At 35.5% G+C, this 19334-nt stretch overlaps 1 protein-coding gene across 3 annotated transcripts in view; it reads right to left on the bottom strand.

The window, feature by feature from the left end:
- Positions 1–1582: 1582 nt before the first annotated feature.
- LOC138336838 (uncharacterized) overlaps positions 1583–19334 on the bottom strand; it is a 34178-nt gene continuing 16426 nt past the window's right edge. For 2 of the 3 annotated variants that reach the window (XM_069286432.1, XM_069286433.1), the window contains one exon: positions 1583–11126. In XM_069286432.1, the coding sequence (XP_069142533.1) occupies positions 9981–11069 (1089 nt within the window). In that variant the 5' untranslated portion in view covers positions 11070–11126 and the 3' untranslated portion in view covers positions 1583–9980. Of the gene's footprint in view, positions 11127–13006; positions 13143–19334 lie in introns of those variants that run through there. The other variant, XM_069286431.1, reaches the window with a different exon arrangement.

The following is a 19334-nucleotide window of genomic DNA, read 5'->3' as shown; positions in this document are numbered from 1 at the left end:
TAGATTTATTGACGCCACTTTTCCTTTGTGAGAGGTTGGAAGTATGCAGGAACGGTTTTTATCTCGAATTTCAAATTGTTTCGAAATGAACACATGATAAATTGATAACTGATGTGAAAATTAAGCAACTATTCACACAAGTTCAAGCACTTTTAATTCTATCACAAAATTATTTGTGATACTTTCAACCGGGAGCTTTCCCCAACCTTGAATGTTAACCGACGCATCCGAATAAACGGAATATCTTATTGGAAAACCAAACAGAAAGCATCATCCGAGGCTCTGTCGTAGCATTTAAAATGCACACCATGTAAACCATTAACACCTGTATATCCCCTATACAATGAAATGTTGATTCCTGTAAAGAATCTAGTTTTCGAATATAGATCGCGTTCGTGACATGCATTTAGCAGCTCGGAGATACTTTCAAAATATGTTATCATCAGCAGCCATACCATCAATATATCGCACATACTTTCTTCGATTGACAATCATTGAAAATCAAATATGGCGGTTCGATCCATTTCGGACCGCATCATATAATCCGACAACGATACTTAGTCATTCTGTCTTGGTTATCTCCAATTATCTTAATTATTATATGATAAAATTTTAAAGTTGATTATACTTATTTTCAAAACATATAGAAGCTACCTTTGCTTTAAAACACAGTCGTGATTACCTTCGAGCAGTATATAGGCTCAGGCGACATGAGTCTAGACTTACAAGTATTACCGGTAGATATGAGATCTAGAGGTTATAAGCAAGCGGTATTGTGTAATTTTTGTCCTAGTTAAAAGGACAAGCTGAATACTTTCACCTCTTTTCAAAGTCATGTCCCGTCACATAGAGATATATATGTTGGATTGAATTCTTTTCTACACCTCACATGAAGGCGCCAGGCAAGTGTTCAGTGACTTAATTATTTATGATCATAAAAGGCGAGTACATTTGATATATCACTCTCCCATTATGTATTCACTTTCCGTGATCGACTACACTGACATCATTAGGCAGAGCCCGTGTTAATCCGTACGTTATCTGCATTTGATCCAGACGCACCATATAACTTATCATATATCAGCAGTAACATGTGCAATGGAACAGCAGGGGTCGGCGACGAGTGCTTAGCGTTAACATCAGCAGTACGCTTCATCCAGATAGCAATATATATAGAAAATACAATACAATACAAGGTGGTATTTTGGTGCGAGACTTAGGAAAAAGATTGATTCAATAAACCGAATGAAAGTGTAATTCTTTTTGATACCTCGGGAAATATATAAGCGCTTCGCAAACAGTTCCAGTAATTTTGGTTTTGTATGTAATATTACTGAAACAATATGGAAATACCCCAAAATCAATAATTATCCATCAAAGAATTACTTGACAATACATACCTTTGCCATGAGCCGAGACAAGAGTTTCGATATCGGAAAAATAACGCAATTCTATTTATTTAAGCATTGATGAAGTGGATTCTCACAAATATTCGCCAACAAAATTTATTTCATGAATTTTATTTCATATGAAAATCATCTCCACAAATTATAAAAAGAGGGAAGGGGATCAGAGCCATCATTTATACAAAATCTGTTCACATTCCCCCAAAGATTTTTCTGACCAAATTTGGTCAAAATTCAATTAGGACTTTATGGCTAGTAGCGTTTTGAAGGAATTTTTCCTCTCTTGGACCCACCCCCTTTTGCCCCTGGAGTTCCAGAGTAAACCGTTTATACAAAATCTGTTCTCCTTCCCATAAAGATATTTTAGACTAAATCTGGTTGAAATTCATTCAAACTTTTATGACTAATAGCGTTTTAAAGAATTACCAAAAATTCCCCTATTGGGCCCTGCCCCAGAGGGGTCAGAGTCACCATTTATACAAAATCTGTTCCCCTTCCCCTAAGAATGTTTCAGGCCAAGTTTGGTCAAAATCCAATGAGAATTTTATGAGTAGCATTTTGAAGACATTTTCCTTTATTTCCCCTATTGGGCCTCGTCCTTATTAGGCCACGCCCCTCAGGCGCCAGGAGGGTCAGAGTCACCACGTATACAAAATTTGTTCCCCTTCCCTTAAGGATGTTTCTGGCCAAATTTGGTCAAAATCAAATAATAGCTTTATGACTAGTAGCGTTTTGAAGGAATTTTCCTTTCCTCTGTTTCCACTATTGGGCTCCGCCCCTCAGGCCCAAGGGGGGTCAGAGTCACCATTTATACAAGATCTGTTCCCCTTCCCCGAAGAATGCATTTTTCTGGCCAAATTTGTTTAAAATCCAACAATAACTTTATTTTTTTATATTTTTTTTATTTTTGAAATCATTTTCATTTTCAATACAGACAAAGACAATTAATTTAACATCATAAGTACAAAAACAAAAGTATTTCATTTGTATCAATTTTACATGACATTCACTTTTATACTTTTACACACACACACACACACACACACCCTCACACATATACCAAAGATTTTACATAAATTATTATATACATTCAAAGGTTTCCATACACCCACATTCGTTCAGACATACATGACATTTATAAGAGGTTAAGAAGATAGGTTAGAGAGGAAATAGTTGTTTAGGAGGATAGAGTCGAGATGTGGAAATATGTATTTTTATCTAATGGTAGAGAATTTGTTGTAAAAGTAATACCGGTAAGCTGTCTGGATTTAAAATTAATTATCCTTGGTTCTTAATTTTTTTCGTAAAAAGAGCTCATATATCAAATTGTATAAACGGTGTCCACTTACTCCAACTTTTTATAAATTTGGCTTTCAAAAAATCATTTTGACCATTTGATATGTGTCTGTGAATATTATAATATTCTTTTATATTTTTTGCCAATGTGTTTATATTTAAGGTTTTATGAAAACCTCTTGTTCTGTAATGTATTGTTTAATGATTAAAAGTATAACATTATCAACAGGTGCATTAAGGTTGCTAGTTGTAAAACCAAGAAGAAAAGATTGTTTGTTGATTGAAAAAGGAATATAAAGAGCATCTAAAAGAGTTTCAAAGTTTTGCAATAGATTTTGTACTTCTCGACATTCCCACATTAAATGAATTATTGTTTCTCTCTCTGAATAACAGAAAGTACACATAGGGCTAGCTACTATACTATACTTAAATAATTTTGAATTGGTGGTGAGAATATAATGAGAAATACGAAACTGAAGCCATTGAATTTTAGTGTTTTTGTTACTTTAAAAGGAATGTTATAAATATGCTTCCACTCTTCTTCATCTAATAAAAATTCTTCTTGCCATTTCAGCTTACCTGTAGGTTCAGTTTCTGACTTATTAAGAATAGCATATAGAAATTTTGAATTTTTTATATTTGAAAAGAAAATCAGTATATTTAGGGGAACATATGGACGTATAAGTGGTAATAGATTTTGCGGCTGGGGGTTAGGCAGACGTTTACGAACAGCAGATATTAGTCCTTGAAATTGAAGGAAGTTGGTGTGTAAAATATCATATTTTTGTAAAAATTCTTCAAAAGAGTAAAAATTTATGTTTATTTGATCTTTCAGAAGATCAGCAATTGTGTGAACTCCTAATCTATACCAAGCCCTGTAGAAAACGGGTTTACCACCAACAGTTATATTTTTGTTATGCCAGATACTTTCTGTTAAGAAGAATTTGTTTTGTAAATTCTTTGGAACTGTTCAATTTATACCAGGCTTTAAAAGTATCTTTCCAAAAATCATTTGTACAAAGGTTAATACATTTTAAAATATATTCACCACCAACATTTAAAAGTAAATCAAAATCAATGTGTTCCTTTAAGATAGATTTCCATTTCCCTTCGCAGGTGTATAATCTCCTGATCCAACCTAATTTAAGGGAATTAATAAAAGCATTTAAATTTACCATTTTCAAGCCACCATTAAAATATATTGAACGATATTGGCTCTTTTAACTTTGTCTGTTTTACTATCCCATAAAAATTCAAACAAAATTGTATTTATTTCTTTTATAACCTTTTCACTTGGGTTGGGAAGAGATATGAATAAGTGGTTAAATTGAGAAATCATTAGTGATTTTATGATATGAACTTTACCAGGTGCTGATCAGACTTTTCAGTTTAACAATTTTTTTGTCAAAATTTAGCTTTGGTATATTATCCAGATTAATATCAAAGTCAATACCAAGTAGCGTAAATTTAGTTTTTCCTCAATTAAAATTGAATTCCGGAAGCATCCTTTCGTTACTGTATTTCATACTACCTATCCAAATTATTTCAGTTTTGTCTACATTCATTTTTAGACCAGATATGTTTTGAAAAGAAGTTAGTTCTGTTTGAGTCTCACGAAGTGATTTCTCAGACCCATCTAATGTGAGAAAGGTATCATCAGCATATTGTGATGTGAGAATATCAAAGTTCTCTGTTATGATTCCATTTATATTCAATTTTTATCTTAGTCGAATTGCTAATACTTCTGCACAAAGAATAAAAATAAAGGGAGCTATTGGGTCACCGTGACGACAAGATCGTTTTATATCGAAAAATTGAGAAAGATTTCCACCTTGATTAATTGCAGATGTAACATTGTTATGTAGATTATTAAACCATTTTAAAATATCACTACCAAAGCCAAAAAAAACTTAAAAAACTCCGAATGTAATTCCAAGACACGGAGTCGAATGCTTTTTCAAAATCGATCATTAGAATCATACCAGGAATATCATTATCTTCAGTGAATTTCATAATATCATACAGTAGACGTGTATTTTCACCAATATATCTCCCAGATAAAAACCCAGTCTGATCGTGACTTATAAGTTTATCTAAAATACTTTTCATTCTGTATGAGATCACCCCAGAGGCAATTTTATATGTGATATTCAGCAAAGAGATTGGACGCCAATTCTTCAAAAAATGTCTTGGTTTATCACCTTTTGGTATGCATGTAATAATAATTCCTTGCCGCTGGGTTACTGATAATTCTTCCTTTGAAAAACCAAAATTTAAAGATCGAACTACAAATTTACCAATTTTGTTCCAAATTTTTTTGAAAAACTCTACTGTGAAACCATCTGATCCTGGACTTTTGTTATTCTTCATGGTTTTTAAAAAATAGCTTGCTTCTCTGAGAGTGATCTCCCCTTCTAGAGACTGTGACTCTGACTCTGTAAGTTTTGGTAGATCAGGGAAATTTAGGTAATTATCTAGATCAACATTATTTACATGTTTGTTCTCTTTATAGAGATTTTCATAAAACTGTTTGGTATTTTCCAAGATGTCTACTTGTTTATCTATTTCTGTTCCATCTTCTTTTTGTATTTTGGGAATTATTTTAGAAACAAAGTTTCTATTTTCTAAGTTTAAAAAGTATCTGGTAGGTTTTTCTCCCTCTTCCTCCCACTTAACTTTAGATCTTATCACACTACCTTTTAATTTATATGACAGAATAGCTTCTAATTCTTTCTTTTTGTCTTCTATTTCTAGAATATTAGTATCTTCACTATTTTCTAAATATTGTATGGTCTGTATCAGTTTATTTTCTTTTAAATTTCTTTGCTTTTTTTATGGAAAGAGAAGGAGATAGTTTTGCCTCTAATGTTCATTAACAGAGTTTCCAAGAATAATTGTTCATCTAAATTAAACTGTAAAATTGAATCATCTATGTCATCAATAGCATTTTGATTGTAAACAGGAAGACAATAATTTTTTTGTGTGTGTCTGTAATAACCTTATTAATCAATTGAACATATTCTGTATCATAAAGAAGAGAGTTATTGAACTTCCAAAGACCCCTTCCTCTTTTAAATTCATTAAATTTCAATACTATCTTTACAATAGAGTGATCTGATCTGTAACTAGGTTCTACAGAAGAGGAGGTGACAAAAAATAACAAACCTTCACTTACCAAAAAATAATCTAATCTTGATTGTTTCAGAGGGTTTAATTTTCTCCATATCTTTTTTGGTTTGGATGGTATTCCCTGAAAATATCTATAAGATTGTATTCATCAATTATATTTAATACCTTAACTCGAGCTTGTGAATTGTTCACAGTTTTATATGTCTTATCCTTATCGTAATCAAGGTGAGGATTGAGAAACAGATTAAAATCTCCACAAATAATAGACATTATATTTCCAAATTCATCAAGTGTTTCTGATATAGTGTTATAGAAATTTGTTGTTCATCTTTATTTGGTCCATATACTGTTATCAGAGTCATACTTACAGAGTCAATTTCTATCTCTAAAGCTAAAAATTACCAGTATGATCCTTCTTAATTTTCTTAAACTTAAATTTAAAATTGATGTTAAATAGAATGGCGACACCTCTGGCATTGGATTTGTAAGAATTGAAAAAACATTCGTAACCCAATTCAGACCTTATCTGATTTTCTAAATCTACAGTAAAATGTGTGTCTTGGATACAAAAGATATTGTGATTTTTACTTTTAAGGTATGAAAATATGTCTTTTCTTTTCGAAAAGTCACCTAGTCCCTGACAGTTTACAGATAATATAGTGATATTACTCATCCGTTATCAAAATCTGAAAATGTATTCCACATCTCAAGGGTAAAGGTAAGAAGTTGAGGAAGAGAAAAAGAGAAAATGAGACAGAAAGATTCTAGATGACAGATCATGAACAAAAAATATAGACAGACATGATTAGAACATATATATAGAATAACAATGAGAACATTTACATTAAAAACAAACATTAGAACTGACATACCAGTGTTGCACATGGTGTTCCATTGTTTCAGTCATTCACATGATTTAGACTCAAGTCATTGTAATGAATGATATGTTGAAGGATATTCAATTACTCATGATAGGCATATTATTTCCATTTATAAGTGCTAATGTCAATGTATATTAATTTAATAAGGTGATGCATAAGATTTTGAAAATTTTGAAATAACTTTATGACCAGTAGCGTTTTGAAGGAATTTTCCTCTATTTCCCTTATTGGGCCCCGCCCCTCAGGCCACAGGGGGTCAGAGTCACCATTTATACAGAATCTGTTCCCCTTTCCCTAAGAATGTTTCTGGCCAAATTTGATTAAAATCCGTTGAAACCTTTTTGACAAGTAGCATTTTAAAGAATTACCAAAATATCCCCTATTGGGCCCGCCCCTCATGCCACAAGGGGTCAGAGTCACCATTTATAAAAAAATCTATTCCCCTTCCCTTAAGGGTGTTTCTGGTCAAAGGAGAAGGTACGAAGAAGACTCGAATATGGCCTAAAAATTAATTCTCCACTAAAGAACAACATATTTTGCCATATAACAACTGAATACATTTGCTAACACATTACATCTCGAAAATATCCCGCATGTGCCAATTATGTTCACTATGACATCATCAACATGCAGTTTCCCGCCATTTTTCACAAAAATCCTTGAAAAATCAAATTTTTCGAATGGTTTTCTCTAAAAATGAATGTGGCCGCCTTCGTGGAGCAGAAAGAGATTTTCACACGTTGTGTATCGTGTATTTACGCATATCCATGCAAAATGTAAAGTTGCTCCAAGGTGGCGGCCAAATCTATTTCAAGCCTTTTCTAACCTAAAGATGATGAAAGTCTAGCAAAATTTGGCGAGAAGAGGAAAATCATCAATTTTATGACGTCATAGGTGGGACACATCGTGTACATGGTTATGAAAACATATGTTTTGATGAATGGCAAGTATGAGAGTATTTATTGATATGAAATTGATGGGGATCAGAGTCAATTTTTTCGGCCTGAAAAATTAAGGCCAATTACTGGTCCTACATATCTACTCCTTTGGTTCAAATACATTGAGAACTTTTGACTAATACCGATTTAAAGGAAAAGTTTACACACGGCGCACGGCGCACGACACACGGCGTACAGCGCACGAAGGACGTTGCACGATGACAATAGGTCATCTTGATCATTTGGGTCATTACCTAAAAATCAATTGAAAAACATTGCAATCGTACGTTTAAACATATTTCATGTTATCAAGTAGTCGGAAAATGAATTATAAGTATTGATGTAAATATTTTTTAACTTCATCGGGTTATGAAGTCAATTTTGTTTCCAGTCTTTTGAAAGAATCCGAAACGCGGATTCACACAGTTTGCAAAAAAAAAAAATTCTTTCAAACCCCGAGGAAGTTAAACAATATTGACATCAATGCATTAATGAAGAAAAAGAATCGGCCAATCATAAAGTCGAATTTAGTAAGAAAACGAAGAAAATATATTTATATGAGACAAATACAACATAAACAAAACAGAAATTGCTCTTTTTAAAACCGACATAAAATGCGTAACTACCATAATTTATTTTTGGGTAACGATTGCAATATTTGTTAATTTTCAGGACTTTTTCAGAACATTTCAGCTGAATAGAAATATTGAAAAAAAATAAAACCTTAAGTGATTGTCTTTAACATACTTCAATGTTTAATGTATACTCGCAGCGACTGTTATTAAAGAGATGTACGGCAGAAGTGAACTTGATATAGGCAAAGTGCTGTCGTGCTGGTAACGTGGGGAACGTTCTATTTCAAATACAGTACTGTAGGTAATTTCCTTGAAAAAATGCTGCTACAAAACAAATCGACACGTGTTATTATAGCGATTGCTAATCTGGTGCCAATATTGTGGTCAAAGTTAAATATAACAAGGTTTATGTATAGTTAGTACTAATGATATAAGATTTGATAACGGGCCCCAAGCAGATCTTGCTGCTGACGGCCATGGCGGCCATTTTTCAAAGTGGTCGCCATAAATATATTATAAGTCTAATATCTTAAAAACTGAATGATGTAGACTTCTTATTTCTGTTCTATACCTATATTTTTACGGTTACTGAATTCAAACATAAACATTAGTAATTGGTAAAAGCCGTCGGCACATTCAGCATATACGATAGGGCCCTTCAGTTCATCAAACTAATGTTACTATCTTATGAATTCATTTTAAAGATAAATAAAGGTATTCGTATTAGCGCCAATGGTTTTGAGGCTACCAGTTACATATTATGTGTCCCTGTCTAAAATAAAATATACAAAAAATGTATGCTATTTATTGCGCTTTTAATAACTGAAATACTATGCAGATTTTAGTAACATCGTACGCGGTATATTATATGCCATTCTTCGCTGCATTAATCTTGTATTAAAATACACACATGCATCTTAATTAGGATTCGAATATGTTCATACCTTGTGATTTTATTGTTATTTAGTTTGTGAGGAAAACTGACAGGCATATGACAAAATATACCTACATTATCCACATTACATAGCTAGAGTAACCGCTGTGGTTCAATTTTAATTTTATTTTTTAAATTAAAAAAATTCTTTAAAACTTCTAACATGACAATCTAATTTGTATCAATTAAATTCACATCACAAGAAAAAAACAAGTATAGCTTCAAACATCGGCAACCGTCATAATACACTACATGTACATTGTAAACAACTATGAACTACCTTGTAGTCGCTTCTTGTCACAGAGATTATATGTTCACAAACTCATCGGGCATTGCTATAATCCATGAAACGTTGAGAATTAGAGAACTACATATTATACCATCCTAGCCATGTTTTATAAGCTAAAATGTAATTACTTCGTTTATGGTCAAAATCCTAAAAATGCCCTGTTTTTCGTTCGTGGTTACTAATTTTTGCGATATCTATTTCAAAATTTGCCAACATAAATTTTAATAGATTTAAAAATAGAATGTAAATTCTTATCGCTATAAATCTTGATATTTATAATATAATTAATATACATGATTTATGATATCCGTTATAATAAACATTAGCTTTAAAGAAATAATTTGGATCGCGAATTTCGCGAAAGTCAGTCCCCCATGAAAAGAAAATGAGTTTGTAGTATTTTGTTCGCCGTTATTTTAGCGAACGAGAGTAGCCATGCTTATAAAAACGTAATACGATTAAAAAATCTTATTCAATATTGACATATCTTGATAGGAATATCATTTTTAAGTAAATGGCTTTGCCATATTACTTAGTATGGAGACAGTAATTCGCCAGGGTAGTAATCATGAATTGTATATCTGGAACAAGGCATCAGTCCGTCCTTCGTTAGACAGTACATTTCCGTAACGTTAGTATTCAGGTAGGCAGCCATGATACCAAACCCACTCTTCGTCAGTATCAGAATGTCACATTTTGTGAGAACGAAAAAATCTACCACAACTCTTCTGTAGCCACTAGCTAGTCCATCACCTTTAGGGTTCCAGTCTATATGGAGGATTCTTCCCTTTGCTTCCAATAAATTATTAAAAAACAGTTTGGCTTGGTCCCGCACATATTTAGAGTCTGTCGCTACAAATATGTTGTAATTTTTACTTTCCAATACCTTAAGCATGATCCAAATGTCTTTCAATTGTGACTCTGTCGTATGTATATCATCTCCAGGTATTGTCGCACTTCCACCCATACGAATTTGGGCACATGCAAGTTTGGGCGCTTTTTCTACAACCATTTTCACCTCTTCATCGATGCTCTTTGTGGGCTTAAAAAGGGTATGAAAAAACGTGGAATATAAGTCCGCATAATGTAATTCTAGTATCCACGGAATTAAATTTTGTGCTTCTGTAAACTTTCGAAAATGTCGAGTAAAATCCCAATTAAACCGAACAAAATTTACATCTTTGGAGAAAAGGTTATGAAGACCAGTTAAATTCCTTTTCTTGATAGCGTCAGGAATTTTGATGAAGAAGTCTTGATAACCCCATGACTTTCCTTCCAGAATGGATGTGTTATATCGCCAATCAATTGTTTTAGGACTTAGAAAATCATCCAGATTGCCAGATTTCGTGTATCTGATGAGAAAATGCTTTCGTAATAAAATGGAAATGACATATGCACTGCACATACCGGACATCCGGTCAGACCATCCTCCGCATTCACCCGGATGTTGTTCGCCACAATCGTAAACAATGTATCCTTTACGTGGTCGTGCCTGAGGCGTTGTGTTGTTTAAAAAGGCTTTTATATCATTATCTGTGATGTTTGGTGGTTCCACGTGTGTGTTGTCAATTTTTCTGTTCACAGACGCACTTGTAGTACTGTCATTTACTCTGATGTACATCCTTATAAATAAAGCTATTGCAAATCCTGCAAAGCATAGTTTCAGTGTCCTTTTCCTCTGTAAAGAGAGAACAAAACGTTTAAAACGTGTTCATTTTAGAATAGTAAATTTCTCAATTGCGTATTTTGTATAAATTCTTCTCATTCTTTTCATCTCTCATTTGCCGCAAAAATTTGTGATTTTATCTTCACTGAAATCAGAAAGAAGGTAAAGAATGAAGTTCTTAAATCTCCAACATTTTTTTCTCTAAAAATTGGTATAACGAGAAATAATTTTATCTTTATTTGAAATTTGTCGTTAAACTGTGATTAGCTTGATCATCTTTTGAACAACTGGGCCCTAGTCGGTGATTCTTTTTTTTTCAATTGAACATTACATAATTTTTTCCTGTGCAATGCACAACGTTGTACTCTTATATTGAAATTTGTTTTGAACATCGATATTGGACTTGAAAGTTATACAATTTGATCCAAATTAGCAGGCCTCCTCATTCTTTTTACCTTGTTTTAAAATATCAAGTTTATTAGATATCAAGCATATTCTTTACATCATATATAGTTTGAAATAATAGTTGAAAACGAATACCAATCTTACGGTGGTATCTTTGATTACAAATCTTACCGTGGTATCTTTGATTACAAATCTTACGGTGGTATCTTTGATAACAAATCTTACGGTGGTATCTTTGATTACAAATCTTACGGCGGTATCTTTGATTACAAATCTTACGGTGGTATCTTTGATTTTGGACTATTGTGATTCAAATGTAGCTACTTTGCACTTTGTTTGCTTTTACTGGGACATCGCTGTTATACTTTACAATATCCACGACAAAAACTTTAAGTATGTTTGCATCATTAACAAAGCCAGCATTTTCTTTAAAATAATAACAGTATCCCCTATAAACCCAATGTTACCCATTTCTCATAATCTGTGAAGATCAAAATCCCACGTATTCAAATATTCACAGATTCAACCCTTTAGTATTAAAAAGTTATGTGATTCACTTTTCCAAATACATGTATCTTGCGGCTTCAAAAGGGTTTTTGCTTTAAAACCAGCTTAACATCTGAGGACCATTTTTTTTTTTAATTTGCTCAGTTACGATATTTACATACTTTAATTACTGTAAAATATAAAACTTATAACACATATACTGTAGCTGTTCAATATCAGATTTATATCACAAACTTCACGATTTTTATCGAAAATAACTAAATTAATGCCCTGCGGAAATTTCCAGCTATACTAGATTTTTAATATTAGACACAAAACATTATGCAGTTGAATATCTTTTCCACGGTCAAAAAATAAATAAATCTGCCAATTAACGTTTTTTTAATCACGCAACCCAATCATTACAAGCGTCTGGTTCATTTAATCAGGCCAATCCATACAATATTATAATATTATTTAGCTGGAGTTAAACTGGTTATACATGTGATGTGAATATAACAAACTGGTCTTAAATAACATTTAAAAACATAAGCAGCCTTTCCTTGTCACATTTAAAACAACTTAAATTCTCCGTCATAATTTAACAAAATGGAAGAATGTTTATTCCACAAAGTGGGGCTAAATGTATAGTCGCATGCTAATATATACTTCTTCTCTGGTTTGGCACCATTAAGAGATAACTAACGAAACACTATGTAAAAAAACCTTATCCTGGTGAATTTTAAAACGACGTCCATTGAATTAATCAACACTACTGTTGTTTCAAAGCATGGGAGAAAATTTATATTCCTATTGCCGCTATCATGAGAAAAGCCCCAATAATAAATGAATAACGGACACGTGAGAAATGTAATCATGACCTTAGACAGAGTTAGGTAATTCATTAATGTTCTCGGTCCATTTTATGTATAGATGTAATGTATAATTTAAAATAACATATGCATAAACTATATGAAATATTAGAAATGAGATATACATACCATTTTGAATAAGATCCAGTTAACGACGAATTATTTATGTTTCAAATATCTGAAACTATGATACGCAACCTGCTCTACTACAGTTATTATAGCATAAGAGCTACGCATGCGTTAATGTTTTACCGATACAAATCATTCTATATCGACGCCTATGGTTGGTGTATGATAGTATGGATCTATAACAAATTATTCAATATTTGTATGCAACAACTGTGGAGGGACATATTGTTAAATAGTTTAAGCTAGACCAATCTATTTTCATTCCTTTTGTACATTGTTATACGAAAATAAAGATGCCATTATTTAAATAGTGCTCTTTCACCCAACTCTCCATACGACAAGACAGGCCTGTCACGGTGGAATATCATTTCAAAAATATTGAAGTCATTATAACATCCAAGGCACATTAAAACATGGGTATGATTTCATGAGTTTAAGTACTCGTTCTGTGTGTAGATTAGTACACCTGTGGCTGTATTTTCGATTGAAAATTTAAACATTCTTCGATTTTTCACATCAAATGTTCAATCGAAAATACAGTCACAGGTGTACTAAAAAATTTAAACATTCTTCGATTTTTCACATCAAATGTGGTCTCCATGAAAACTGGGTCCACGTCCCGATAATTGGGTGCACTGGACTCTTGCGGATGCACACCACTTTTGGGGGTGTGATGTGCGTCCGCGTGATATCAGTGTAGCTGAAGGCTTTCACAGTAGCTCCAATTTAAGCCAACCTGTTTGCCGTGGGTTGCATCTCGTATCCGGGGGAAGAAGGTCCTGGTGCTCTTTTTTCTTCCTTTTTTACTGCTACACACTACTTTGGCTTCAGACTCCGGTTAGACGAGAGGTAATATGGGCCCTGTATTATCAATCGGCTGGTCATGCCGAGCCCTTGGTGCGTAGATTTCCAAGAAGGCGGTGGCTTAGGGTCAATCGTGAGTTTAGTTTGGATTGTCTTGTTTCTGATCGATCTTGTGGGTGTACTTAACCGGACTAATATATATTATTAACCTCGTGAGCGTGTTGTCGCAAGCTTGATTTGAATTATGTTCGTTCAAAATATTCTTCCGAGTATACTACCTGTGTATCCCTGACACTTTGACATGGATATCCATGTCATCATGAGTGTCCCCCTGTTGGGCTCCGAGGTGGGTGGGGGCACAGCTAGCGAATTGTAATAAACTCTAAAAGATGGCTTCCAAAAACAAACAAAATGAGCTACAACCAAAATCTCTCCAAAAGGAATCAACCACAAATCAACAAACAAAAAGCGGTACAACAAACACATTCACACAGTTTCTGGTCATGTCCTCTACACAGAGCGGCAAGACCACTGCAGGTTTATCACCCTTAATACTGCGAAAGGGCATCAAAGGCATTGCCGGCGATGTCAAATCTGTTAAACCTTTGGGATCGGGTGATCTCCTAATCGAGGTTTTCCGCAAGCAACAAGCGGAGAACCTCCTTGGAACCACCAGTTTTGCCGGCCTCACTGTGTGTGTAAAACCACACTCATCATTGAATTGCAGCAATGGGGTAATCAGGTTTTCAGCCTTGCGCAATGACAATGAGGCCGACATACTGTCATACTTCCAAGAGGAGTGCATTCCAGTCACGTACGTGAAGAGAATCATGACCAGAAAGAGTGGGAACTTGGTCCCAACACACACTTTTATATTGACGTTCGCAACACCAACGTTACCGCAGATCGTAACTGTTGGTTACCAGCGTTATGCTGTTACCGTCTACATTCCAAATCAATTGAGGTGCCGTAACTGCCAGAGGTACGGCCATCATGAGAGCAATTGTAGACGGAAAATGGTATGTCAGTACTGTGGCCGTGAAGGTCACGACGAAAAAGACGAATGTGACATTGTCAACCGTCACTGCGTCAATTGCGGGGGTGACCATGCTGCGTCTGCTCGCACCTGTCCTGCCTAGACTCGGGAGATGGAGATATTACGGGTCAAATATACCCGAGGTGTCTCTTTCTCCGAGGCTAGGAGGATAGTCGAGTGTTCAGACCTGAATGTGGCAACCTATGTTCAGATCAACCGCGCAAAGACGCCTGTTGACAGTGTCACCGTCAAACATGCGTCGGTCCAGGCCTTGGTTGACAAGCCTAACTGGGACAATGATGTCCCAGATATGGCTGATGCTAAGGCCTGCAAAGTAATCATGGGGGACCCAAACAGGTTCAAGTCGGGTCCATCTACGCCACAACACAAACCACAACAAAAATCACCTGCTGGGCCACCTGGAGCTAAAACGCCTATCCCACCGGCGTCTCCAGGACTTACACAACACCAAATTCAAACACCGAACATAAGAAAAAAAGTTACCGCCGCTCGTCATAGACGTGCTTTATCTTCATCGTCTATTGACGTTAAAAAACTCCCTGATAAAGCCAAGCGACCAGCTAATACACCACCACAGGAGCAACGCCAGACCAAAACCACCAAGGTAAAGCTGGTGAGGCTCCCTGCACTAAACAACAAACCCAGTAAGGGATCAGATGACCCTATCCTTGGACGGAACATCTATGATGTTCTATTGGACGACAGCGAGTCACACATTTATCGCCACCAAACAACCTACTTCAAGTAGTCCTGTCGGTCCGACAAACTATCCTCAGGGAGCAACATGACCAATACAATCATACAATGGAACATACGCGGATTTAAAGCGAACATAGAAGAACTGAAACATCTCAAAGAACCCATCAATATTCTGCCTCCAGGAAATAATGCTGAAAGACACCATCAATCTCAGACAATTTACATTATACACCAACACTCCAACAACAGGCGGCCGGGCATCAGGTGGTGTGGCGGTGGCGGTGCATAAAACGTCCCCCACAGACACATCCAGCTGCTAAATACCACCCTACAAGCTGTTGCCGTAAGTGCAACTCTTCACAGAAAAATAACAATCTGTTCTATATACTTACCTCCAAATAATCCATTTAGTTGTGATGAACTAAGTAACCTCGTATCACAACTACCAGTGCCATATATCATCATGGGTGACTTTAACGGTCATAATAGCCTCTGGTGCTCCCCAGGTACTGATGATAGAGGTAGACGTATCGAAGAGTTTATTGATAAAAACAGCTTATGTCTTTATAACACCAATGCCCCAACATATTTACACCCTGCCTCTGGCTCGCTTACCCACATTGATCTATCGTTATGCCATCCAACAATTCTTCTGGATTATGATTGGAGGGTCAACGATGATCTTTGTGGAAGCGATCACTTTCCAATTATATTAAAAAACATAGGGTCACCAAAACCTGAGGAGCCGATTCCTCGTTGGAATTAACATAAGGCGGATTGAGCTCTGTTTAAAACCTTATGCGCCGAGGAGCTCATCGAGGATGATTTTTTGAACCTCGATGACCCCCATTAAAATTTTCACAGAAGCGCTCACTTCTATCGCTACAAAAACCATACCAAAATCCGTGCCAAAACATACATAGTTCCTTCTGTCAAATGATTCATTTATTAATAGATCTGGTAGAAATGCAGCTCTGAGGCGGTACTTGGCTTCGCCAACCGTCTCAAACTACAACAATTTTAAAATATGGAGAGCTAAAGCTCGAAGGTCTATAAAGTCCGACAAGAAAAGTACTTGGAAAGAGTACGTTTCAAAAATTAACTCCAATACATCTTCGAAGAAAGTTTGGGAAATGATTTGCAAAATAAGTGGGAAAAGAAAAAACAACACCATCCTCCCACCTCATTAACAAAAATTAAAAAAAAATCTACAAAATCCGAAATAGTCGACGCCTTTGCCAAACATTTTGCTGAACATTCATCGGTCAAAAATCATTCCAAAAAAATTCCAAAAATTTTAAAAAGAGAAGGAAAAGAGACGTCTTAATGTTAAATCCTCCAATAGTGAAAGTTACAATAGGCCTTTCGAGATACCAGAATTGCTCGAGTCCCTTGAGAAATCTAGGGACTCGGCAGCTGGACCAGACGAAATTCCATATATGTTTTAAATTAATTACCAGACTCTTCACTAAAATGTCATTTAACTATATTTAACCAAGTTTACTCTTCTGGCAAAAAGTCTTGGAAGGAATCTACTATTATACCCCTTCCGAAGCCCGGGAAAGATGCTACTGATGCCAATAACTATCGTCCTATTTCATTGACGAGTTGTATTTGTAAAACTCTAGAACGTATGATAAATACTAGATTAGTTTAGTTCCTGGAATCAAACAATATTTTAAGTCCTTTGCAAAGCGGCTTTAGAAACCGCGGGGGAACGGTAGACCATTTAGTTAGACTAGAAACTTTTTTACGAGAAGCCTTTGCCAAGAAAGAACATCTTGTGGCCGTATTCTTTGACCTTGAAAAGGCATACGACACAACTTGGCAATATGGAATCATGAACGATCTCCATGATATCGGTATACGTGGTAATTTGCCAAATTTTATTTCAAATTTTATATCTGACAGGCATTTCAAAGTTCGAACGGGTTCAACTTATTTAGAAACACAAAAACAGGAGATGGGTGTCCCTCAGGGTGGTATCCTGTCTGTCACACTTTTTCGCTTAAAAATTAACAGCATAACCAAATGTCTTGGCCAATCTACAGAAGGGTCTCTATTTGTGGATGATTTCTTGATCTGCTACAGATCAAGGAATATGCACACTATAGAACGACAACTACAACAATGTTTAGGCAATTTTGGTTTACAAAATTGGGCTGACGAAAACGGCTTTAGATTTTCAAGATCAAAAACTGTCTGCATGCACTTCTGTCAAAAACGAAAACCACACAACGATCCAGACCTCACACTCAATGGAATTAAAATTCCAGTAGTTGAACAAACTAAATTTCTTGGATTAATATTTGATTCGAAACTGTCCTTTGTTCCACATATCAAACATCTGAAGGACAAGTGCTCGAAGGCGCTGAACATTCTACGAGTTTTTTCCCATTCTGATTGGGGTGCAGACCGTGAAATGCTTCTACGTATCTATCGGGCACTTATTAGATCAAAACTTGACTTCGGCTCTATAGTCTATGGATCGGCTCGCAGCTCCTATCTACAGATGCTTGACCCTATATAGAATCAGGGACTGCGTCTCGCACTTGGAGCTTTTCGAACAACACCTGTGAAGAGTCTCCATGTGGAAGCTAATGAGCCATCTCTAGACGATCGACGAAAGAAATTATCCTTACAATATGTTGCTCAACTGAAATCCAACCCAAAAAATCCCTCATTTATCCCTGTATTCAATCCACAACATCAAGAAATATTTACACAAAATCAAAAGCTCATACCAACATTTGGCATCAGAATTTCAAAGTTTTTGCAGGAACTAAATATAAATTTCGACACCATTGACGAGTACACCATATCGGATGTACCACCATGGCTCATTCAAACACCTGATATCAATTTATCTTTGCATGAGAGAGCAAAGTCGAGTGCATTACCCGAAGAACACAGATCCTCCTTTCGGGAATGCATCAGGGCTTTCCCTGACCATGTTAAGATCTACACTGACGGCTCAAAAGATGGTGATACAGTTGCGGCAGCATGCTGTACATCTAATCACTGTTCCTCTATCCGACTTCCAAATGTTGCCTCCATTTTCTCTGCGGAGGCTTGTGCTATCGGTCTGGCTCTTGACCTCATCGAAGAACACCGCATTGAAAAGGCAATCATCTGTTCAGACTCTCTTTCGGTTCTCCAGGCTTTGAAATCAAGAAGCCCTAGAAATACTCTAATCCAAAATCTTTTACTCCGAACATTTCGATTATCTTCTAAAACTCAAATGACTTATCTCTGGATTCCCAGTCATGTGGGTATAAAGGGGAATGAACAGGCTGATAAAGCAGCTAATACTGCTCTTCGCCTAGCACAAACATATTTGAAACTACCATACACCGACATCAAACCTTCAATTCAGTCAGCCATCAAACACCATTGGCAACAAAGGTGGTCTACCGAAACAAACAATAAACTGTTTAAAATTCAACCTACACTTAATCCTAAACTGTCCAGTCGGAGAGACCGCAGAGAGGAAGTTGTTCTCTCTCGGCTCCGAACTGGACACACATATTTTACACATTCCTATCTATTGAGAGGGGAGGATCCTCCTACATGCCATGCATGTGATTCTCCTCTCACAGTGGAGCATGTTTTATTGCATTGTATTGATTTTAAACACATACGAGATAAATACTATGATGTCTCCGACATGTACACTTTGTTTCATGCCGTGAGACATAATCGTATTTTTAATTATCTCAAAGAGATCGGTATTTTAAGCAAAATATGAACGTTTTCTCATCATACATC

Source organism: Argopecten irradians, chromosome 12 (assembly GCF_041381155.1).
Source record: "Argopecten irradians isolate NY chromosome 12, Ai_NY, whole genome shotgun sequence".
In the NCBI taxonomy this organism is placed as follows: Eukaryota; Metazoa; Mollusca; class Bivalvia; order Pectinida; family Pectinidae; genus Argopecten; species Argopecten irradians.
Note: the sequence above shows the minus strand (reverse complement) of the source record. Positions and strands in the feature narration are given on the sequence as shown.